We start from the raw sequence: 25365 nt of genomic DNA, 5'->3' as shown, positions 1-25365 counted from the left end.
CCATTCCAAGTGATTATTGACTTCACGGACATGGGAGTGATTGATAGATTTTCAAGGTGGCCTGAAGCATATCCGTGTAAACGGGAGGATGCTGCAGTCTGTAATAAAGTGCCTCTTAAAGGAATTCATAACACGGTTTAGTTTCCCTAATCTATTAAAAGAAAGCTTGCCGACATGATACAGAGACAGAGGGAGGTGGCTTCGACCTCCTCTCCATGAAAATGAATATGTCAAAACTCTAACTAATCTCAATCGAGTTTTCTCTTCACAGGAACTGAATGCTGCGGAGAGAGCAGACAACGGCGCAAAACAGACTCCTATTTTAGACCCAGGCGACGTGGTGGACAAGACCGTGGGAGGTATATTGACCACCTCACACGCTGTCACAGTCGAAGGTAAACCGGGTACAGAATGGCCTCTCCTGTCACACTGTACCAAAGCAGACCCACCACATGTATAACATTTTCAAATTCCTGGCGACTCTGTCAGCATGCACTTAGCCTCAAATAATGTGGAAAGTAACACAACAAGTGTATTAATCCATGATATTAGCGATCACCTGCCTGTCTTTTCATTTTATGAATGTAATTATAGAAAGAAGAGGGAGGAAATAACATACAAGAGAATAAGAATTGAGGAATCCATATCTGCTTTTAGAAATGAGTTATTAAAATGGAATTAGAAGAGTATATATGAAGAATCAGATGTGGACAAAGCGTATGGGTTATTCCTAGAAACATTTAAAGTTCTATATGAAGAAGAAAAAAACGGCCCATGCACTAAAACAACGTGGCAGGGGTTAAATATAAGAAATACAAAAAACAAACGAATTAGTATTATGAGAATATGTAAGAAAGATTATTATACCAGATTATTAGATGAGAATAAAAAATAATGTTAAAGAAACAAAGTAGAACATTTTACAGACAATGACGGGAAAATTAGCCTTATAAATTAGGTGGTGGATGGATTTAAGAAAAAAAAAAAAAACATATATATATATATATACAGTATATATAAGTATATATATGTTGTTGATATGGGGCCAAAACTAGTTAAAGAAAGAAACGGCACTGGAAAGAGATTTGCTGAGGAGGACTGTGGAGAGAGAATCACTGACTCAATATCGATGGGAACTATAGGAAAAAATAAAAATATTTTACTGATATACTGATATGGTAAACAAATGTATGAACAAACCTTCAACAGATAAACACCTCTTCACCAATTACAGACCGGTATCCTTATTATAACAGTTAGAATTAGGGTTAGGGTTAGAGAAACTATATGATGAAAGACTGGCCAATTTCATTGAAAAACATCAACTACTAATGGATAGTCAGTATGGTTTTAGAACAGCTAGATCTACTGCCATGGCATTAATGGAGCTAGTAGAAGCAAATAACAACTTGTACAGAGAGAAAGAAATATGCATTGGGCATATTCATTGACCTTAAAAAAGCATTCGACACAATAGATCATGAGATTCTACTTAAAAAAAAAAAAAAAAAAAAAAATGGACAGGTATGGTGTCAGAGGGGTCGCACTTGAATGGCTTAAAAGCTATATTAGTAATAGACAGCAATTTGTTCAAATAGGCCAGAACAAATCAAGGTGCTTAAATATTACCTGTGGTGTCCCACAGGGGTCGAATAGGTTGTCTTGGCAGATGACAGAAATATGTTATGTTATGGGGAAGATCTGCAGCAGCTTTTAAAGGTGGCAAAGAAGGAATTGTACAAATTAAAATGCTGGGTTGAGACAAACAAGCTATCATTAAATCTGAATAAAACCAAATTCATGCTATTTGGAAATTGCAATATAAATACAGAACTCCATCTGGAAATTGAAAATGTCTAAATCAATAGAGTATATGAAATCAAGTTTTTGGGTGTCTTAAATAGACCACAAACTCTGCTGGAAACAAAGTGAAAATATCTGTGCACAAAGATTGCGAAAAGTTTGGGAGTTCTGGGTAAAATTAAATACATCTTAAATCAGAAATCACTATACACTCTATATTGTATACTCATTGTACCCTATCTGTCATATTGTGTTGAAGTTTGGGGAAATACATATGAAACCAACCTATAAAAGATATGCACATTGCAAAAAAGAGCTATAAGAATTGTACTTCATGCCAATTATAAAATAAAATAAAAAGTCAAACTCTGAAATGTTGAGATTTGGGTAAATTCAGAGCTGCACGATTCATGTTTAAAGTAACACAACATAAGGTCCCTGGCAACTTAAAAAAATGGTTTTGTTCATGAGCAGAGATGGGGGTTGTAGTCTAGGAGGGAAATTGAATGTAGAACAGCCTGTTGTCCGTGCAGCGCTCAGGGGCAGGTGCATCTCAGTTTGTGGGGTGTCCATTTTGAATGGCCTTGATGTAACAATGAAAACAAGTAATACTATTGAGTGGTTTGGAGGGATATAGGTTGGAGGAGCTTGAGAATGATGTGAACTGGTATTTTTGTGGATATTTGGTTCCTGGTTAGCTATAGTGGATAGCCATATTATTATAGATATTGATAGATAATCTATTGCGTAATGGTATGATATTGTGGGGAAGGGGCAGGACCAGGTGGGTTTTGTTTCTTTCTGTCTTTTATCGAACAGGGCAATTGCCGACTGTTGCTTCCATGTCGAGGAAGATATATTTTATTTCAATTTATATCTTATTTTATTTGTATTTTTTATTTATTTTTGGGGGTTTGTTTTTGTTGTTTTTTGTTGTTGAAGATTTGTGTGTTTTTGTGGTTGAAATGTTCGAGATAAATGGAGAAGCAAATCAAATCAAATTAAAATGTTTGGTACAACTGGGTTATAGCCACAATTATTTATACAATTAATTAATTAATTATTAAATTAACTGGGTTAACTACACAATATCCACCATTTCTAATGTGACATGTTTAGTCTGCTTGAAACCACCTAGAGAGAGTACACTGTTTCCCTCCCCCTACAAGCCTGATGATTGTTCAAATTCTCCAGTAGAGATGGGACGAGGGGGAGAACATGCTGCCCCGGTATGAATAGAACTAAAGGCCCCATGATATATGAGGGACATCACCCTTTACACTTAGAAAAAGCCTACGACTGCCTTCACAGGACGGGAAAGGGGGGCGACGTGGGACGCCTTAATGCTACGCACTTCTGCAATATGTTCATGAGTGCATGGTCAAGACAGGGAAACATTTGTGAACAGGACTTTACTTGCGCATGTTGGCGGGGGGGGTTCAAGGATACCAAACAAGGGCTGTGTTTATGCCTCTGTTTTTATACTTGTTAATCATCTTATTTTTGTGATTTTTTTAGTCCTTTTGGTGTGCTGCACATTTTCATTTCCTTTTCGGCGGTGTTCCATGGGTAGGCTCCTTTAACACTAGAACAGCCGTGAGGTGTTAAACAGCACCAGTGAGTACAAAAAAAATTCTACCTTTGCACTCGATCACATTTCAGGACCCTCCTTTCATGACTTTTCCTAGATATGTGCGTTCTACCACCCAGCATTTTTACATTTTCAAAATCGAGTTAGTATAAAGCGTTTTAGCAGTATTTCTGTGTGTGTCTGTGTATTTGTGGCTGCCATCTTTTTCTCCAAGCCTGCAATTCTCTTTTATATCAGCAGAGGTAGCAAGGGGGCACACACTGTGCTCAAATTCAGGCTTCAGTGCTGAATGAGACACAGTGCATAAGACTGATATTTGTGTTTATATATAGGCTACAATAACAATCAAAATAAGATATGTATATGTGCAGACAGTTATGAAAATGATAAACTGTACAGTATGTCTCCCAATCAATGTTCGTTCAGACAATACAACCAAAGGCGTAAAAATACTGATGTTCTCATAATGTAATTATATATATAGCTAAATTAGACTGTAGACTGCTATGGAGGTATATTGAAACCAATATATAGATTATATATATAGATTATATATACAACCTGATTGGATTAAATAAGATTCTGTTGTGATTGTGTTGACATTGTTGTGATTGCAAAATAAATCTTGGTTATGTAATGTGTAAAGAACATGATGACACGAATGCCTATTATGATGAAATGCAAAAGGGACAATCTGTCTATGAATCTTGGTTCAATCAAGGTTGTACATAGATATACGCAGATTCATATTTGGATAGTTGATTTTGGCACCATTGTATAGTAGCCAATTGCAGAGAGTATACATTATTTTGTTTGTTTACTGCACATTATAAATGAAATGATGTGTATTAATTATTTTTGTTGGTTTGAATCCTCACTGTGTTCATGTGTCTGCTGATGTTATGGCCGGCGTGAAGTTCACGACAAATAAACAGACTGTGTGAAGCTCATAACTATGATAACACAATATTGCAATATTTATTACTATTCTTTTTTAATAATGATAATCAACTTTCATTCATTAGTAAAGCTCCCGCAGTCTCAATCAATCTCCTCTCCATATATAGCATTTAATCTGTTCCATAGTTCGTTCTCAGCTGACTCAAGCTTCATATCAGATTGCTCTAATAATTTCCCCACTTCTCTGCTTATAGGAACTTTATGCATTTTAGAGAAACATGCAGAGCATGTATTTGACAAAGAAACGTGTAGGCTAAGAACTAGTTTCTAAAGTGAGTTACAATCACTTGATGGTTGATACACGGGGGAGGGTAATCTTATTGATCGTTTCCCATTAGCAAACAATAGCTGCCAATTCATGAGCGAGCCAAGCGGGTTTCAAAGCTGCCAAGCGGGTTTCAAAGCTGCCAAGCAGGTTTCAACGCTTACAAGCTTACAGCAGTCGATTGTCTGCTGATGTTACGGGCACGGCCGGCGTGAAGTTCACGACAAATAAACAGACGTTATCACTGTGAAGCTCATAACTATGATAACACAATATTGCAATATTTATTACTATTATTTTTGTATAATAATAATCAACCATCATTCGTTAGTAATGAAAACTCCCGCAGTTCCGATCAATCTCCTCTCCACTTTACACATTACATAACCAAGATCTCTTTTGACATCACAACAATGTCAACACAATCACAACAGAATCTTATTTTATCCAACCAGGTTTTATATTTTGATTATGACATCATGTCTTTCAACATTGTCACACTTTTCATTACACACATTAGCGGATTTATCATTCTGTACTCTTTCTCTCCTTTCTTTCATGTATTTTCTTTTCTTTTTCTCAATTAGTAGTCTCCTAATCTCGCTACAGTTTGAGCGAGACTGTAACTGTCATTGTTTGAATGAATGAATGAATGAATGGTCTTTATTTGTCATTGATATAGTACAGGTACCAAACAACGAAATTTGGGAGGGGGGGCTCCCCTGGTGCTAGGAAACTAGGTGCTAGGAACTGGTGCTATAACTGTGTTCATGTTATAATGTTTAGTGAACGAACAATTGTTGGGTGTTTGCCACAAATCGGAATTATCTTGCCGTGAAATGTACATCAAATAACATGATGTCGGCGATCTACTAGAACTGCGGGACGACTGCAATGTAGGCTACCATATATATCTGCCATATCATACCGTTTTATTTTGAAAAATATGATGGTAAATAAATACATGTGGGACCGATGTATGATATGGCAGAGGTGTGGTGTGTATCAGTCTGTCTCGTTCCAGCGAGTCAACTCGTGTTGACTCAATAAGACATGCGCTTGATGGGGGGAGGGTTGATGGCTCTCGATCGTTTCCGATCAATGAACAAAGACATCGGGTTCCCCCGCAGTCACAGTGCTACATGAAAATATCTAGCCACACACCACATAGCATACCTCCGCCCTATATGTATTTATCATCATATTTCTCAATATAAAACGGAGGTACGATATATGGCAGATATATGTATGGTATATTATGGCAGTTTCTGGCGCCAGTCCCGTTCTGTTGTTCAAAGAATATAATATAAAACGCATCACTGCACTGCTGTCTGTCCTGTGTTGTTTTGTTTGCATTGCATTTTAGCACAGTGCGCCGATTAGATAGAAGATGTTCTACAGAGGGTGATGTAACCCCTCCCTCCCCTCCCTTCCCCCACCCCTCCCCTGCTGTTGTGTCTCGATACCTGGTCAACACAGCTTGGGATTCCAAGGAAATTACTTGGAACTATGTGTGAAAGGGACAACATTGCAATATATATTACAGTTATTTTTTAATAATGATAATCAACTTTCATTCGTTAGTAATGAAAACTCCCGCAGTCTCGTTACATACATGCATACGTTATTATATATATAAATAAAGCCTTGAACTGGCCAAGCATAAAGGCTGAAGATGGAAAGTCACTACAGGCCTATGCACTGTATTTGAGAGGATGCAACAATGCCATGCAAGACTTGCACTATCTGGAAGAGCTTGATAGCCCATCAAACCTCAGGCTTATTGTTTCTAAGTTGCCCTACAAGTATAGGGATAAATGGAGGTCTATTGCCTGCAATATACTTGAGATTAGTCATGGCAGGGCTAAATTCAAAGACCTTGTTGGCTTCATTGGAAAAACAAGCCACAATTGGGAGGTGTGGGGGATGGAAATCCTTTGTTTGGCTGATCTGCGACTATCAAGAACCATTCAACCATTATATCAAGTGAATGGAACTGACTTTAGAAACGAGTTATTCTGGTTTATTTGCGAGGACCACAGGAAAGGCCAAGGATTTCCACTTACACATGTGTGAGGAAAAGTAACAGCGTTTTGTTACAGAACTGTTCGCAAATGTTCCATTTGTTCATTTGCTTTATTGAGGTGACTCTGCGAAATGACAATAACTAAACAAGTCCTGACAACAAAAATATATGTATAATATTGTATATAATGTTTTTTCTGTATATCACTGTAGACCACAGTCTCACTCACATATACACAACACAACACTGTTGTGTATAATACAGTTTTCTCAGTCGCTTTGGTGCATTTCTCACATCACTATTAACATTTGCACAACAGTCGTCAGTGGCATCAAAATGAAAAGTCCTGACACCATTGTTTATGAACAAGATAGTCAAATGGCTTTGTCATGTTTTCATTATGACAGTTCACTCTGTAAGTGTTTTCCAATGCAAAAAAATTAGATATTGAAAGTGAAACCGCAGGGTGCGTTCGTAAATTCGCTATGAGAGCGCCGGAGCGCACACCGGGTTCAACGTCATAAAGGGACCAGGTAATTTGATTGGACAAGAGGCATTCCATGGGTGCTAACCAGATTTCCAGGGCGAATTTACGAACGCATGCTAGCGAATTCGACGACGAAAATCGTCAGAGGAGATATACGGGTTATTTTGATAAACTGGACACATTTTTGGAATATATATTGGTACTTTCTCACCTGAAAACATATTAAAACTTCATAAAATGACATGGTAACACTTGTAAAGGCAAAATTACAGCATTTTTTTTTTTGAAAAAAAATGGACGATTCAAATCGCCTTCTGCTTGCCGGTGCGAAATGCATTCTGGGAAAAGGCGTCGGAGCCTGGCAGACGGCCTTGTGTGACATCGCCCTCCAGCGATCTTTGTGCGTCAGTACACTCTTCTCTATGTTAAACTATCATAGTGCTGAATCACACCTCATCGCGATTGAATAAGGTCGCGATCCGCGGCGGTCGTAGTGTTAACTGTTATACATCTTTGTTTTGCATTTGTTTTAATCTTTGTTTTCATAAATATACATATTCCTCTGAGTTCGTAATTAGTCTGTCTAACTTGGAACAGTCTCTGGATAAAGTCTGGAAGCATCTTATATATTTATTTTTTTTACTTTGTAGAATTACTTGTGCCATTTTGAAGTCCACCAATTCTTTAAATTTGAGATCATAGGGATTTATGAATAATTTGTTAGTTGGGTCTTGATAGGCAGCTCTGTTTATTTACGGTAATAGCATTCTACTTACTATTTTACTCCCAATTTCATTGGTAAAAATGTTATCTATTAAAGTAGCACTGTTACTTGTTATTCTAGTCGGTTTTAAGATTGTAGGAAATATACATATACTGTTCATTGTGTCCATGATGTCTGTAACATTTTTTTGTGTGTTCATTTGGGTTCAACAAATCTATATTTAAGTCCCCTCATACAAAGACCGTCTTTCTGTCATTTAGTTTATCATACATATCAACCATCATATCTTTGAATGTGTCAAGACAGGATCCTGGAGTTCTATATACACAACTTATTATTATGGTCTTCGATTTCTCCATATTTTATTTCTACTGTGACACAATCCATAATGTTTTCTATTGTTATTGACATATTTTTTTTTACTATTTTACAGTCAAAGTCATTATTTACATACAAGGCAACTCCTACTCCTTTCTTGCTTGTTCTGTTGGAGGTAAATAGTTCATAGTCCTCATGTTCCACATCAGCTTCTTTTTCTTTACTGAGCCATGTCTCCGATACAGCAATGATGCTGAACTTGGTGAACTGTCTCAAATAGTCCTTAGTTTTCTTAAAGTTTCTATAAAGACTTCTACTGTTGAAGTGTATTGTTGATAAAATACCATCCAATATTATATTACTTTTGAAGTGTTCCTCTGTGTAGTGTGTCACAGTTGCAGACGGTTATTATTGTTGTAGAAGTGGTTCGATGTTATTATTGTTGTAGAGGTGGTCGATGTTGTTCTCAATGTCATACATGTTGTCCTCTGTAAAGTCAAAAGTTTTCAAAGTTCAACTCTTCATAGTTTTTAGGTGCAGCTGGATTATAATTCACACAGTCCAGTGATCCCATTTCTCCAAACTCATCATCATTTATATCGTTTAGTGGAAATGAATAATCCTTGTCCATTCCCATTTTTACAGTCATTGTCTGTTCAAGTATTTCCACTCAGATTTGAGTCAATTGTCTGTTCAGGTATTTCACAGTCATTATTTGTTCTCTCACCATAATCCCTTTGGAGGTTTCAGGAGATCCATTGGGCCTAATCATCACTTTACAGATTCTTGTCCAAATGCCTTGCAATTTGTTTTGCTTCCTTAGAATGCGTGACTGCCAGGCAATTTCAGTAAACCTGTAGCAGACATGTTTGGAAAGGTGGGGGCTCACCCCATAGATATCTGCTTTTAGATTAGAGGCACCGCTGAAGGGACACTCAAAAGCCGACACAGACGAAGAAAAAGGAAATTATGCTGCAGATGCAGCCGCTAAATCAGGAGGGGGTGGCTGTGATGCAGGAGGTAGAGCCGCCCTCTAATGATCGCAAGGTTGGCAGATCGGCGGTTCGAGCTCCGGCAGGCCACATGTCAGAGTGTCCTTGGGCAAGACACTGAACCCCGAATTGCTCCCAGGGCCGGCGCCTTGTATGGCAGCTTGCCACCATTGGTGTGTGAATGTGTGTGTTGGTGAATGAGAAGCCATTGAAGCGCTTTGGATAAAGGCGGTATGTAAGCGCAGTCCATTGATATGTCCCCAGAGAACATCAGCTGGTCTCAATCCAGCTAGACAAACCTAAATGCTCTGTACAGACTATAGATGACATACAGGGGGCCGCCTCCCCCCAAGAAAGGTCAGTGTGGGTAACAAGGGGGGTGACGCAAAGCTGGTCCTCTGAAAAGGGCTACGGGTTGTGGAGAGCGCATGACGGAAGAATAGTGGCCCGTGCAGGTCTAATGAATGTTATGGGTGCTGAGGCACATGGTCCCACTCGTGGGTCGGTGCGAGACACTTGGCCGCTGATAATGAGAAATTTGGTAGATGGTGATGAGGATGTTTACAAGAGGTGTATGCAAACGCTTGAGTTAGCACTGTTATTGGTGACTGTTTTGTTAAATGAAAAAATCTGGCTATGTCTATGCTCACTGCCCTCCTCATCTCTGCCACATTGTTGATCCTGTTTGATCCTGTTTGGCTATCCCTTGCATTAGAGGCCTGACCCAGCGACTGATTACTGCGGCCCTAACCAAGGTTGATGTTGGTACACAGAGACAATTACAAATGCTTATTGCTGAACAGCAGCAGTCACTGTTGGAGGGTGAGGAGATCATGGATCATGATACAGGAGTTGAAGATCTGTTGTAATTATGGAGGTTTGTGAAGGAATGGTGTAAATAAAGGCATTTGCGGTCTACGACCCATCTCACCATTTCTGGCTACAAATTCTCTGTAATGGTCATAATTTTGTTTAATGACCAAAGGGGGGATTTGTTGGGAATTTGTATTAAAATAACTAGAAGTGATAAATCATGTACTATGTGCTCATTTAAATAATATGTGAATGCGGTCAGTTGAGAACAATAGGAAGGTCACGCAAAGCCAAAAGAGAGGTTCTGTTTTTGAGCGACAAGAAGAAATACAAGCTCCTGACTAAAAGAACGTTTTATGATTCAAATTGCCTGTAAATTACTTATTTTTACCTATGTGCTAACAACCATTTTACACCTGCTGTTATAATATTCGATTTTTCTGTACTTTCATAACTAATGATTAATGATAAGTCTATTCTTCTAACTTGTAAATCAAATCCTAATATTACTGTGTAACTTCAATAGTTGTGTTTTCACAAGACATTCTGATAACAAGACATTCTGATAAGGACACTGACACAATGCTCTGCTCATACAAGTACGGATATCACCATGACAACGGGAGGCCAGCAGGACACACTGCTGATAACACACAGTACACTCTCGCGCACCCACACAGAGAGAAGTTGAAGGCCATGCTAACGAGCAGCTGCAACGGATTTTGTACGGACAATTGGAAAACTACTAGATAGGGGGGGGGGAGGCACCACCCAGCCCCAAATGTTAAATCAAATGTATAAAGGACTATGTACGGAGGGCAGAGGGACTCTGGTTTGGTGGAGCTCCTGCAGTTAACTTGTTGACGGCTAGCTGAGACGGGCCTGCAGAGGTGAAACTAGATGAGACCACTTTTCCATGGAAATGAACTATTATTGCTTGCTGATGTGCTTGAATAAATATTATCTTAATGAACAGTTCAGTAGTGGTGCCTAATATTTGATTGGATCATATCATCTTAAGAAGTGATATCAAGGACGTCTCGTTGAGATTAAACGAACTCGCTTGTAAGTGACGACTCAATTAAATCGATTCTGGAGAAGTTGATCGCCTTACAACACTCAAAGAGGCTAGAAACAAACTTTCTTTTTCTGATGAAAGAAGAGAGTCTAAAGTCTTGGTAGATATGTTCAATGTTTATGTAGTCAATATTTGGTGGGTCTTCAAAGTTCAGCGAAAATGCCCCAAAAGTCTGGCAGTATGGAGCTCTCCGCTCTGAACATGGCTGGCAGTCAAAGAGTTTTAGTTACCGTAGTTGCAGCTGATCGTTGTAAAGACACAGGAGTAGTTTGGTAGCGGCCGTTATCTTCGAGAGCGCCCGCGTGACTGACACTAATGTCCAATCATCTTCTTCTTTTCAATTTGAATGGCGGTTTGCGACCAACTTGAGGCGCATTACCGCCACCTACCGGACTGTGTTTGGTAATGTAAAATGTAATGTAAATGAGTGGGAGTGAGCAGGGTTGCCAGATGGGAAGGTTGGAAGGGGACGGCAGGTTAATGCAGGGTTGCCAGATGAGATTGACAATTTTCCAGCCTAACCACAGTCTAAAATACGGAAGAGTATTAGGGCCACCAACACGAGTTATTTATTTTTTTCCGAAAGGGGGGGGGGGGGTTATATTCTGAGTTTAAAGTCAGAATTTCTGAGATTAAAGTCAGAATTTCTGAGAAAAAAGTCAGAATTTCTGAGTTAAAAAGTCAGAATTTCTGAGTTAAAAAGTCTGAATTTCTGAGATTAAAAATCTGAATTTCTGAGATTAAAGTCAGAATTTCTGAGATAAAAAGTCAGAATTTCTGAGATTAAAGTCAGAATGGAATGTTGGAGGATAGGAGGATAGGAGGATATGAGGATGGGAGGATAGGAGGATGGGAGGATAGGAGGATAGGAGGATGGGAGGATGGGAGGATAGGAGGATGGGAGGATGGGAGGATAGGAGGATAGAAGGATAGGATAAATAAGATTGCAAACAAAATATATTCAAGTAAATGCTGAGTTCAAATGAAAAACGATGTATGAATGCTTTTGTGGTGAGTAATAGTCAAATAAAAGTAATCTGGTGTGAGATGTGTTGGCCACATGTATTTACCAGTCATACCCAGGGCTTGGCCTTATGAGTAACAATAACATGGAGAAGTACAGCTCGATGGAAATTCTTAATATTACATGGTTTGCCCTGTGGGATGTGAACTTCATGATTACTTTCAAAGGCGTTAGACTTATTGAGAATAAGAGTAGCCATTCTGCTCTGCTCTGCGAGAGATGGAGGAAGAAGAAGGCTCTCCCTTGGCTGCTGCTGATGATCTACAGCTCTGCTTGTGACTGTTCTTCACCTGAATCCAGCTGAAGGTGTGGTGGTTCACAGGCCCTGCCTCTGCACCACATGACCTGCTATTGGGAGCTGTCAGACAAGCAGAGGAGAGAAGCATTGATGATGATTCCCTCCTCAGACTCTTATCTTCATGGAATAGACATTAGTGCTTTACAAATGTAAACATTGTGTATGCAATCATGTGAGAGTGTGTGTGTGTGTGTGTTTGCCTGTGTGTGTCCATGCCTTTCTCCATGTCTCACCTTTACACAGGACCTTCAGAGTCCACTTGCAGACAGGGTTAGGAGTCTAACCCCTATGATAGATGGGGCCTCAGACAGTGTAGTGAGGAGAGATTGGTGGTTGTCTGAAAATATAGACCACACAGAGGCAGACGTTAAGACATTAGAAGGTTCAGCTGGAATGTTATTGACTTGGCATTATTATTATTATTATTATTATTATTATTATTATTATTATTGTTATTGACTTGGCATATTGAGCCTACATAAGGTTAATACGGTTTCTAGCTATCATTGTTAATCATTGCGTCCAAGCCATGGTGCTTGTTAAAGCTAAATTAATCCACACCAAAACACCCAAAGTAACGTTAACACCTCTATTATGAATACATATAACACTATAGCGTATAATCTAACGTATTTATTCATAAGGAAGTAGTTTACATAGCAGAAATAAAGCTAAATTAATCCACACCAAAACACCCAAAGTAACGTTAACACCTCTATTATGAATACATATAACACTATAGCGTATAATCTAACGTATTTATTCATAAGGAAGTAGTTTACATAGCAGAAATAAAGCTAAATTAATCCACACCAAAACACCCAAAGTAACGTTAACACCTCTATTATGAATACATATAACACTATAGCGTATAATCTAACGTATTTATTCATAAGGAAGTAGTTTACATAGCAGAAATAAAGCTAAATTAATCCACACCAAAACACCCAAAGTAACGTTAACACCTCTATTATGAATACATATAACACTATAGCGTATAATCTAACGTATTTATTCATAAGGAAGTAGTTTACATAGCAGAAATAAAGCTAAATTAATCCACACCAAAACACCCAAAGTAACGTTAACACCTCGAACAAACCCCCTCCTTGTCAACGCCCACCTACGTCACTGACAAGTCAATCCGTTTTCGTTTTCGAAAGGAAAATCGAAATGACAAAACATACACGTGATCATCTCTGTTCTTGTTTATGTTCTGGAAATAGAAAATCAACTGCTGTTATACTCACGCCGTCTTCGTTTTCAAAAGGAATATCGAGCTGATAAGTCAATCCGTTTTCGTTTTCAAAAGGAATATCGAACTGACAATATTTACACGGACCGAGGGGGTGGCAAGGTTAGGGGAGATGGTTAGGGGTAGGGAAGGTTGTATGCATGTATGGGAGAACAGGTAGGTTTTGAGTTGGGATTTAAAAGGGGGAGAGTGAGGGTGAGTGGCTATATTGTGGATATTTTGTGAATGGAATTGATCCCCAACCTTAGTGTGCAGCCTTGTTACCTCTGCAAGGAGTCTGGACAGCTGTGCAACTGTCTGAGGGAGGACCCCTGCATGGTTACCATGGGGACAGCCAACCCAGAGAGCTTGTGTGGAGCGGTCCCTTCGCTGCGGTCTCTCCCCTGCCCTGCACCGAGGTGCTTCATTTGCCTGTTATCTTCAATTTGATTTCCTATATTTGATTTCAGAGGTTCATTTTTAAAACATCTCTCCAAAGAGCTAACATGGGTGTTAGCGATAACAAATGTGCCTTATACTGGTAACTGTGAGAGCAGTCTTGAATGACTGGTCTTTATTCCCCCATACCGAGAGGATCGAAATGTCTTGAGACAAACAAGCAAAAAATGGCAATTGAATTCAAAGACATAGGTCACTTAAATTCAACCAGAGACCTAAAGAATAAGAAATCTCACAGTGTGTGAGATGCAGCTGTTAATGTAACTGAGTTTTAAGAGTGGTAAGAGTGTGTTGTTTTGCGACATGGTGTCTGTTTGTCTCCACCTGATTTGAGGTCTCATCCTGAGGATGAGAGAGAATACAGCACCAGACAGAGACATGTCACCCTCACTTTCATACCAGACCACTAGGAACATACTAAACATTCAAATGCTGGCATTAGCTTCCGCAAGAGTTCCGCAAGATCGAAATTGGCCCAATCCAGCCATTCACACAGAGCTTAAAAGGTAGTAGTCACTGCAGTGTCATGACCAACCAATAACAGAAGCCAAGATCTTTAGACATGAATATACATTATGTCAATAGAACAGATAACGTGTTATATACTGTATGTTAACCTTTATGTCACAAGGATGAATACAAAATTAAAGGGCACTTTTCCAGATTTCGATGGGGGTCCCGGTATTAATGGAACGGTTACCGTAGCTGGCTTGTTTTCAGTCCCTGCGGTTGTTATGGTCGTTGTCTTTTGAATGGCCGACGTTGATGGGACCACTACCGCTACCACTACCTCACTTGGTCTGTGGGACCTGGCCATTGATGGACCTCTGATCTCCTGGGGATTCCCTCCAATCCACTGCCCTACCTTCCCAGTGAGGAGCTGGGTCCTGGAAAGGCCAGATGTTATACTGGCTGGTGTCTCCATGGTTGGGGCAGCTGACTGTAGTGTATAAGGCCCCCTTCCATCCAAACCTACACAGTGACCAGACAAAACAGAATTACCCTCAACAGATATTGAAAACGTTCTCCTTCTCCAGTCTCTTTATCTTGATATCAAATTCAAAGTCAAGCCACTATGGACAAAATCATTGATATTTGTCCACTTCACAATCATTGCCCTTGTTCCAAACACATCAAAAACCTCTACTCAGGTAGTTCAGTCAGTTCACCGTTCTCATATCAGTCATTGAATACTGAATTATGGCTGAACCTTATTGAAGTGTTGCGATTCACACAATTCTGTTCTTAAGTGTTCTGTCTCTGGCTGCGTTAGTAGATTCGCTCTGAGAGCGCCGGAGCGCACACTGGGTTCAATGTCATAACCCATAGTCTTGATACTATGGACTACACACTACACTAACACAGCTGTTCATCCCTGTCTAATGTGATCACTCTACCTTTGCACTACTGATGTTTACATTACTACCTTTGTACTACTGTATATTGCACATTGCCTCCTGGCATAGCTTTTTTATACTCTGCACATTAGATACTATATATAAACTACCTAACTGTACATAGCTCATAACTGTATATACCTCTAACTATACTGATGTTTACAATACTACCTCTGCACATACTGTATATTACATAGTTACCTATCACCACATCTTATTCTATTTATATCATGTTCTTATATCACTATTTGCACTTCTGGTTGGATGCTAAACTGCATTTCGTTGTATTGTACTTGTACTCTGCGATGACAATAAAGTTGAATCTAATCTAATCTAAAATAAAGGGACCAAGTAATTTGATTCGACAAGAGGCATTCCATGAGTGCTGATCAGATTTCCAGAGCGAATTTACGAACGCAGCCTCTGTCTCTCCTTTACCCCTTGCATCCTTCTCAAAACTCTATGGAGGAGAAGGTCAAAGGGCAGGAACCTTCGATGTTGTCCAACACTTTTTGAGAAAGAATTGAGGAGAGAATCGACCGCAGGTATGGTATGTGGGTAAACTACCCCTTTAAGTAGCCCCTAGACAGACAGGCAGGAAGTAGGCTTATCTGGATCTGGGAAGCGGCCCTGATTGTTTCAGAGCAAGCTACTTAGTACTGGACCTTTGGACAGTCCCTCTAGGGTCCTCTGCATCTTTGCAACCTCCTTTTCCAACTTCTCTAGAAGCCTGGACTGGCTTGCCAGTTGTCTCTCTGTGGCCCCCTGCTGGTTGGAGTGCAGACTGCAGGTGGAGCAGATGGGGCAACAATCATTTCTTCGAGAGAAGATCTGCTCCAGTGTGCGAGCCAGGTGATCTACTTTGGCCTCTAGTACAGGCTGGTCTACAGTAGAGGTGGCTGGCGGAGACTTCATTGAACCCATAACGAATGACGACCGGGAGTCAACAGGCCTTCTCAAACAGGAGGAAGAGGCGGCGCTGACAAGCAGTCAACAAAGTGTTTCTGGCCTCTAGATGAGAGAAATGTAAGAAAAGTCACTATAGGCCACAAGACAAGCTCAGACACAACTGGTCAGATAGTTACAGATCCTCCCAAGTAACATAATACACTACTAGGTCAACTGTCCTCTCCTCTCCCATTATGTTCAGACTTACCTACCTGGTAGATCAAGGAAAGCTTGCAGAAAGCCCAGTAGGTACAATTAGGTTGTCCTGTCCATGAGTGAACGGAGTTGTGTGGATGAGACGGTCCGGTTGGTCCTACCCAGAGAGAAGCTGCCGTGTGCTAGTTGGTTGACTTCTTTATCTCTATAACAGTTCCAGCTTCGGATCCAGAAATAGGCATGTGGGTGGGGGTGCTGGTGAATAGTAGCAGATAACTGAGGCATGCATGGCAGGGCAGACAGAGACGTCAAGAGCAGGATTCACATGCAAACTTTGACACAGAAAAAAAGATACTGAAAACACACTCCAGGCTCAATTTATTTGCCAAGCTTTTTTGTCACCTTTTATTTGAGCACACAACAATGTTTGATATTAGCTTGATTTAGTAGTCACTGCTGGCATGGGACAACTTTGTACTAACTAGTTAAATCTGCCTTTGGTTTAAGTCATTCAATTGTGTGAATTGACATGTATTTAATGAATTGGAGGTCTATAAAGTATGGCTCTGCTGAAGAACACTGATCTCAGCCCCCTGCCTAAACAAAGGCTTCAAAAAGGAGGAAAAAGGTGATCTTCCAGCCACTTACCAGACCTCACTACTCCTAAGGAATAAGGAAATGCAGGGAGGCGCATCACATAGCAACTTGATGTCAGACATGCAATGACTGGCTGAGGTGCTGAATGTCAGTCTGGAGAATTTGAAATGTATTAGAGGTCAACACGTTTTCTTTTAAGTAATTTTTCTGAGTGGGGCAGTCCCACTCGTATAAATATATATATTTCTCATTTTATTGGACAGATACAGTGAAGACAGACAGGAAACAGACAGGAAATAAGGAGATGGGCGAGAGGGCATGTCAGCAGAGCATGGGCCGAATTCGAAACCATGCCGACATGGGCATGTGTGCACTGTAGACCGCGGTGCAAGACCACTGGACACGTCATCTCATTTTAACTGCCAGAAAGCATGTCCACTGCTTGCTACATTGCAGCATTAACATCTTGTATGAAACAGTACGACAAAGTCTAGGGCTGCAACTCAAAATCATTTTTGTAGTTATTTTTATTCAGCTTATAAAACACTTTCATACAGTAAAAACATACATGAAGTTGCCGCTACTTTCTAAAAACAAAACATGACTTAGTTAAATAAGTGAAATGAAAAGTAGACAAATGTACAGGGCATAAAACAGTCTGCAGTCAAGACTAGATAGAAACCCAAGAAAATAACCCCCCAAAATTAAGTAGTTAAAAATATAAACAATTAAACATCCATCTCCCAGCCATCACATTCGGAAGCGGTCTGAGAAGTTGGGAGTCAGGGGCATGGTGAGCGAGACCTCACTCTTCTTCAGAACCACTGGCTTATAGTGCCGGACTGGCTGGGCCTTGTGGACCTGTAGGGAGAGATTGAAAGTCTGGTTTCAAAACATCCTGTGCTTTCCTACGAATAGAAATAGTCCAAACAAAACGCAATATGGGGATCTCGGAACCTGTTCAATTTCAAGTGCATCCTAAATTAACTTTAAAAAAGATTCAGCCAGCATCAATGAGAATAGTCTGCCCTCAAATGCAATGCTTCCATAATTCCTGCATTATGCATCGGTCCTTCCCAAAAGCAAACCAAGTCATTATCACGACATTGACGTAAGTCTCAAACTAACTGAAAACAAGTCGGAGCACCATCTCTTCCCAGTGACATCACCTGTTCTTGGCGCAGCAGTGCGGTCTCCTCGTTCTGCCGCTGCTCCGTCTCCCTGCGCCTCGCCTCATCCATGCAAGCACACAGCGCCTCCCTCTCACACAACCATTGCTCAAACTCCTGACGCTCCTTGGCCCTCCTCTCCGTGGACAACTGGAAGCCCTCTAGAACTGTGGAATTGTTAATGTCTTCTGAAGAGCCAAACGGAGGAGGGGTTTCCAAAGATAGGTGGGGGGGTAGCAGTGAGGGGAAAATGAAACATGAAAGGTGCGGTTAGGTGTGAGAAGCAGGGTTAACCAAACAAATCTGTGTAAAGTAGGCAACCCTGGTCCATCAGGAGTTTTCTGGCATGTTTTGGCTCCACACTTGCATACTGAAACATTCTGCGCTTGAGGTGGCTTATGATCCAAGAGGCAGCTGTGATAGACATTTATACAGCTGCGGACAGGATCCCTGTTCTACTATGCATTTCAACCAGAAGGTTCTGGAAGGAAGAGGCCCTTGTTTGGAGGGACTGTTGAGCCCCTGCAAGTGAAGGAGGGAACCATGGCTGAAGGGTGGGGAGAATGTAGGCATGTCTGACCAGGGTTGTCTAACACTGCCACCGTGTGAAAAGCAGAGGAGCTCAGGCTGTGGACACAGAGGTGGGTGTTCATGCTTACCAAGGGCCGAGCGTCTCGTCTTCCTGGGGAGGAAAGGCTCCTTGTGTGTGACCGTGTTGGGCCGGGCTTTAAAGGAAGCAGCCTCGGCCTGACGCTTCTGCTCCTCCTTCATCTAGAGGGAAGCAGCATTAGTGCGTTTCATTCAATTCAACTTTATTCACCATGTGCAGTGCACTAGGAACATGGTATTTACATACGACAACACAACAATACTCAAGACAATTTATACAGTACTAATATGAGTGAATAAATATATTGTACAACTTAGTGCAAAAACATGTAAAGTGCAATGATCAGGAGTTATTGAGGAGGGCTATGGCTTTGGGGAAGAAACTGTTCAAGTGGCGTGATGTTTTTGACCTGATGGCCCTGTACTGCTGTCCAGAAGGGAGTCATTCAAACAAGCTGTGAGCTGGATGTGAGGGGTGAGCCACAATTTTGCATACTCAGGGCACTAATACAGAAGGGGAGAAGCTTCTGGGTCAAGTCATTATTTGACTAATATAAAATAGCTGCTGTACAGTTTCAAGTCCTCTTATACTGATAAGTATAATATTACACTGCATTTGGTTCTGGTTTCGCTATTTGGTCTCCCACATGAAAAGTTTAAACCAAACTGAATAGGCAGAGACCTTCAGGTTGAAAACTCATTTAAATGGAGATCTACTTTCTTACCTTGAGCTCCATGCGGTCATTCTTGACCGCCCCCCTCTCGTCCGCCATCAGCCTGAAGGGCTCAGGCTTGGTGGGCTCCGCCACCTTCTTCTCAGGCAGTACCACCTCAGAGAAGTCTGGCAGGGGCTGGGCCTTGAACGTCGGCACCTGGGAGGATCCAGAGGAACATCATGACACTGTCTAAAGCCTGGTACACACAAAGATAATCTGGCCCATTTTCAGGCATGAAAACAGGTCGGGGTGAAAAAGGTGAGAAGGATATGAGACCCGGATCCTGCTAGGGCAGTCGGAGACTGAGAGCCAAAAAAGATTATTGGGGTACCAGAAAGAGACACATCATACATGCGGGCTCACAAAAGCTCTCCCTCTCTCACACACACTCCAATAGGCTACGAGACCAGTGGCGTCATTTCAGCAAAAGCCACGATATGGCATGGTACCGAATGGGGGGGTAGAGGTGGATATTTTCCTCCAAATCAGTTATGCAAGTCAATTTTAGTGAGTTGTTTCTGTACAAAAACGAAAATATTAATGTATAATTAAGTGCAAATAAAGTAACAAACATACACATATGTTGTATAAGAAACTAGACTGACAACTTCTCATGAAATGCACAACAGTGCAGCTTTAATATAAGCTAGTACAGTGTTTCCCAAACTGTGGGGCGTGGGGGGTACTGCAGGGGGGGCGCGGAAAAAAAATAAAAAAAAGAATATATACCGTATTTTTTAAAAAAGTCGCGCTTTTTTTCATAGTTTGGCTGGTCCTGCGACTTATATATCAATATATATAATTTCATACTGACTGACATGAACCAAGGAGTAAACATTACCGTCTACAGCCGACAGAGGGCGCTCTGGGCTTGTGACAACTATATGCTCCTCCTATACCCCTGAAGAAGTTATCTAAAACATTAGCTTGTTGAAGCTAAGCAAACGGTAGCTTGGTGAACTTGCTTACTGGTAACTTGCTTGTTGGACTCGCTGGCTTGTTATTGTGACCCGTGCGCTCCTAGTCAAGGGATTACTGGTCCCTGAATGCAATTGATTTTCCACAAGGAAAAGCTGGTTCGGGGGAACCTGCCTGCCCAGACGGAACTTTTGCCGCAGGTTACATCAGAGACGCCTGGGACAACTGGCGTCTCGTTTGCTTGGCAGTCATGTCGATTGAGGACGTGGAAGATGTTTTCATTTTTGGATTTATGATAGTTGGACACATTGGACTCGGTTTGAGTGCTGCCATGATCTATCGGAAAATTAAAAAGATGGGAGCAGTGATTAGAGATCTGCGCGAACTGCCCCTCTTGATCAAAGAACTGGGGAGAGTGGCTGGAATGCAGGGCGCTGCGCTTACGGATCTGAACCATAGGGTTCTGGATCTGGATCGCAAGGTGGGCAATCTTGCTGCTCCCCGAATTGGCGAATGACAGGAGACCCCAAATTTTCGAGAGGTTTGATTCTATGGAATGCTGTTTTTCCTCACAGTGAACCCATTCACCTGATTATGGCTCAAAAGCTCCCCCATGCCCTGAAGCCTCCATGCAGCGTGCCAACCCACCCCCCCCCCCCCCCCCCCCCCCCCCCCTCTGGTGAACTTTGTGCCGCCTTCTGGGGCAGTGCTCAAGGCCGTTGTCCATGGCGACACTGATTGCTGCTCTACGAAGACGGGTCGGACTGACCCAGAACATCCTCCCTCCCCCCACCCATACCTACCCCCCCCTCCCCCCGCACATGCCACCCCACCACCCCCCCCCTCCCTTCTCTACAGTATTCTGTGGACATATATGGCGCCGCACATGGCAGCTATGGTTTTACAGTTTGTTGTGTTCTGTCTGCACTGCTGTCTGTCCTGTGTTGTTTTGTTTGCATTGCATTTAGAAATGCTCTTACTGTAACGCCAAATCAAATTCCTATATGTGTATGCTTAATGTGTATGCATAAATGGCAATAAACGTTATCTCATCTCATCTCATCTCATTACGGTTAACAGGAGGCCGGGGGTGAAAAGGAGGAAGTGGAGCACCAGTTTTAGAAGTCCGAAATTCGGTGTGCACGCCGAGTAGCAGCCACAACACGGCGCATTGTTTGTTCAGTGTGTTCGGGGGCTATCTATCTCATTAGCCATGTCACTGTTTCCTTGGAGCTAATAACCTAGCACGTAGCACACAGCACCTGATCTGCTAACTGAGAACAGCCTTTTATTACAACTGTGTAATAAACTTGAACTTTTTTATAAGACGCTCTCAGTGCCTCTTTGTTGAGGGGAACCTGGAATTACTGGAGGTTACATTATGTTCATTTAGCCTATTCAGCCTCCCAGGTATGTTCTTTATGCTATTGTGTAGTTGAATAAACTTGCCTTTCCAGATTAAATGTCTGTTCTTGGTCTTGGATTTTGTGAAATATATTTCTAAATAAATGCGACTTAGTCCAGTGCGACTTATATATGTTTTTTCCTCTTAATGTCGCATTTTTTGACTGATGCGACTTATAGTCCGGAAAATACGGTGTATATATATACACGCGATCCATGTGCACCCAAGCTCAACACATATATACCATATATCATACTTCCGTTATATATCGAAAAATACATATAAAACGGAGGTATGATATATATGGCAGTCTCACGCGCCTGTCACGTCTCCAGTACATTAGAACTTCGCATCCTTTGATACATATGGCGGGATGTAAGGATCTTGTAACTTCGCAAACAATGGCAAAATTGAAATAGTTTACTCTATGTTCAACTGCCGCGGCGAAGTTACAGATCCTTACATCCCGCCATATGCATCAAAGGATGCGAAGTTCTAATGTACTGGAGACGTGACAGGCGCGTGAGACTGCCATATATGTGCCGTTTTATATGTATTTATCATCATATTTATATCATCAAGGATCTTGACGGGATGTAAGGATCTTGTAACTTCGCAAACAATGGCAGAATTGAAATACTTTACTCTGTTCAACTGCCGCAGCGTTGCCTTTAATATACAAATATTGTATGACCCTCAGCCTGCTCACACGGCGCGGCTCCACGGTTCTTTGGTGGAAAGGCATTTTTAAAACACGAAAATCATCTGTCACTACCTTTTCCAGTTGAACATAGAGTAAACTATTTACATTTTGCCATTGTTTGCGAAGTTACAAGATCCTTATATGTATCAAATGATGCAAAGTTCTAATGTAGCTACTGGAGACGTGACAGGCGCCTGAGACTGCCATATATCATACCTCAGTTTTATATGTATTCATCATCCTATTTTTCGGGCATTTAGCTCATTAAACGGCGAAAATCACTGGCGGACCAGGGTTGCGATTCCATTTAATTTACAGGGAACTATGTGTGAAAGGGGCTAACAGCTTGCAAAATAGGCTGACAACGCTAACGTTAGTAGTTATCTGTACTGTATCTGTACTTAGTAATGTTAGTACCAAATGTTAGTACCAAAGTTAGCCATCTATCGTTAGCTAGCAATTTGTATTTTGTTAATGTTACATTCTTATCTCAGTATTTGCGACTTCAGTCCTTGCTTTCTCTCAGCATACAAAAACAGCGGCTGACGTTCTGTCACCAATTTCTTCACCAAGGAGTTTCACGCGCACATTACAGTTTCAGCCCTTCACGCCTGCGCACCTGTTCGCTACGTTGCTTCGCTTTTCTGTAGCCCTGGTAGGGCCATCAACGGCCCATCAAAATGTTATCGTTCGAACGTTCAACGTGCGCTCCAGACTAATGGGCCGCTCCCCCCCCCCCCCCCCCCAAAAAAAAAAAAAACTCATCGGAACTATATGATTCAGGGAAGTCACCTATTTTGGATTCAAAATGGCTAATTTCGACGAAAGGTGAGCGATTATCATGCCTGCATTTTGGTCCCATTTCCCCCCTTCCAACCAAGGACAGCAAACGGCCGATTATCGGATGGCTCTAAAGATTATCCTACAAGATTATCCTGTGGTGTAAGGTGTGTTAAGAGTCCATTTCTCCCGACAATCTGCTCAGAAAATTATCAGGGCCGACGATTGTTAAATATTCTATAAAGATTAAACGTGTTTTAGATTTAGAAAATCTTTGTGTACCAGGCTTGAGGCAGGTGTGGCTCTATGTTTCCAGGAGGAGTCTGGTGTGTGTGTGTACACATGGGGTTGGGAACAGGCAAGGACCATTGCTGTCATTTAGTAATCTCTGGTGCAATACTTGCCTGGTAGGTAGGGAAGGCATATTCTGATACTGTTCACTATTCATCCTGTAGTTCTATTGCTACTTCTGTATTCTACCAACCTTCATTATTTGTCAAGGCTTAGCATGAGCACCGAAGGTGCAGTACACTATTGGCAGGCCATTGGTGTAATATGCCATTTAGCTACACAAAGCAGTGAGCGCATACATTTCAGTATATGGTCCCAGTGGGAACCTTTGTCCAAGTCAGCACTGTCTTGAGCCCAGTCATCAGTTTCAAACATTTCCCCTCACTTTATTCAGGGTTAGGGTTTACAACTGGTTCAGGTGATGTGTTGGGCGGACGACGTACCTCTTCATTTCGCAGGTCATCCATTCTCTTGTCTTTCAACACCTTCCTCTCCCTCTCCCGCTCATCGAAGGAGAAGGGGCATACCTCCACCTGGTTCTTCTCCTGGAGCCTGGGCTGGAATGGCACGCCATAGAGGGGAGCAGCGTGGGCTTTCATTGGGGTGAACACCTTCACCTGCAACCAGAGTTTGGGGTCAGATTCACTCACAACGTCAAATCAAATCTGTAGGGACTCATCCCTAAAAAAGGTCAGTCCGAAAAAAACAAGAAATTAGAGCATGCCCATTTTGAAACAGCTCAACCCAGAAGGTGTGGGCCGTGGAGGTCCACACGAGACCACTGTTGAGGTCTGAAAACGCCAGAGAAACTAGTTTGGAAGTGAAACATCACTTTGTCTGCCCTCACCTCCTCCACCTTTCTCTCGATCCGTACCCTCTTCTTCAGGGCAAAGGCAGGGGATTCTGGGACTGTGGGATTCGCCAGCTTCTTCTCTGGGACACCCTGTCAACAAGTGTGGGGAAGAGACCATTAACGTAAGCATCCCAGCGTTATGGACCATCTTCAGAGTGGCGTACGGTTGCAGAACCACGTCAGCCAGACAAATGACCTGACAGTGAGGAGTCAGCTCTATTTAAAGCATGTCGATCTACAACAACTGACTTTTTGAAGGCATTCGATCGTGGGTCATGTGCCAACGTCAGGCCTGGCTAGCAGCACTCACCACCACCTCATCCAGGATGCGGAGGGGCACCGGGCGGGAGTGGAAGGTGAACTGCTCCTCGGGCTCCTCAGGCTTCTTGTTGGCCTGCCGCGCCTGAGCTCTCTTCTCCATCTGCAGGTAGAAGCCCTCAGGCTGGGTGGGCTCCTTCACCGCCGGCTTCTTGGGGTTCAGCGCCGCCTCCAAGATCTTCCTATTCAACTCGAGGGCTTTGAACTTGAACCTGGGGAGAACCACACAGGTTAGAGCACCCCAAGGACTGCCAAATCAGGACTGTCACAATCTGTAACATTGACATTTTGGTCTACCAGCCAAGGTGTCTGGTGAATGAGAATTCTGGCCGATTTTTCTTTTAACCAATATTAAAAAGGCAAAGGTCACAATGAATACATTAGCACGACTTCTGACACATTGAAAATGATTGCCTGCACAGAACAAACCTCC

At 41.8% G+C, this 25365-nt stretch overlaps 1 protein-coding gene across 1 annotated transcript in view; it reads right to left on the bottom strand.

Moving 5' to 3' along the window:
• Positions 1–17920: 17920 nt before the first annotated feature.
• The window catches only part of LOC308164012 (targeting protein for Xklp2-B-like), a gene marked incomplete at both ends in the record, with an annotated part of 28229 nt that continues 20784 nt past the window's right edge, over positions 17921–25365 (bottom strand). The window contains 7 exons of the mRNA XM_080538178.1: positions 17921–18031; positions 18340–18527; positions 18999–19110; positions 19674–19820; positions 24205–24378; positions 24609–24704; positions 24925–25144. Of these exons, the coding sequence (XP_080394304.1) occupies positions 17921–18031; positions 18340–18527; positions 18999–19110; positions 19674–19820; positions 24205–24378; positions 24609–24704; positions 24925–25144 (1048 nt within the window). The remainder of the gene's footprint in view (positions 18032–18339; positions 18528–18998; positions 19111–19673; positions 19821–24204; positions 24379–24608; positions 24705–24924; positions 25145–25365) is intronic.

Source organism: Nansenia antarctica, assembly GCF_963989245.1.
Source record: "Nansenia antarctica genome assembly, chromosome: 8".
Lineage (NCBI taxonomy): Eukaryota > Metazoa > Chordata > Actinopteri > Argentiniformes > Microstomatidae > Nansenia > Nansenia antarctica.
This window is presented reverse-complemented; position numbering and strand designations above follow the sequence as displayed.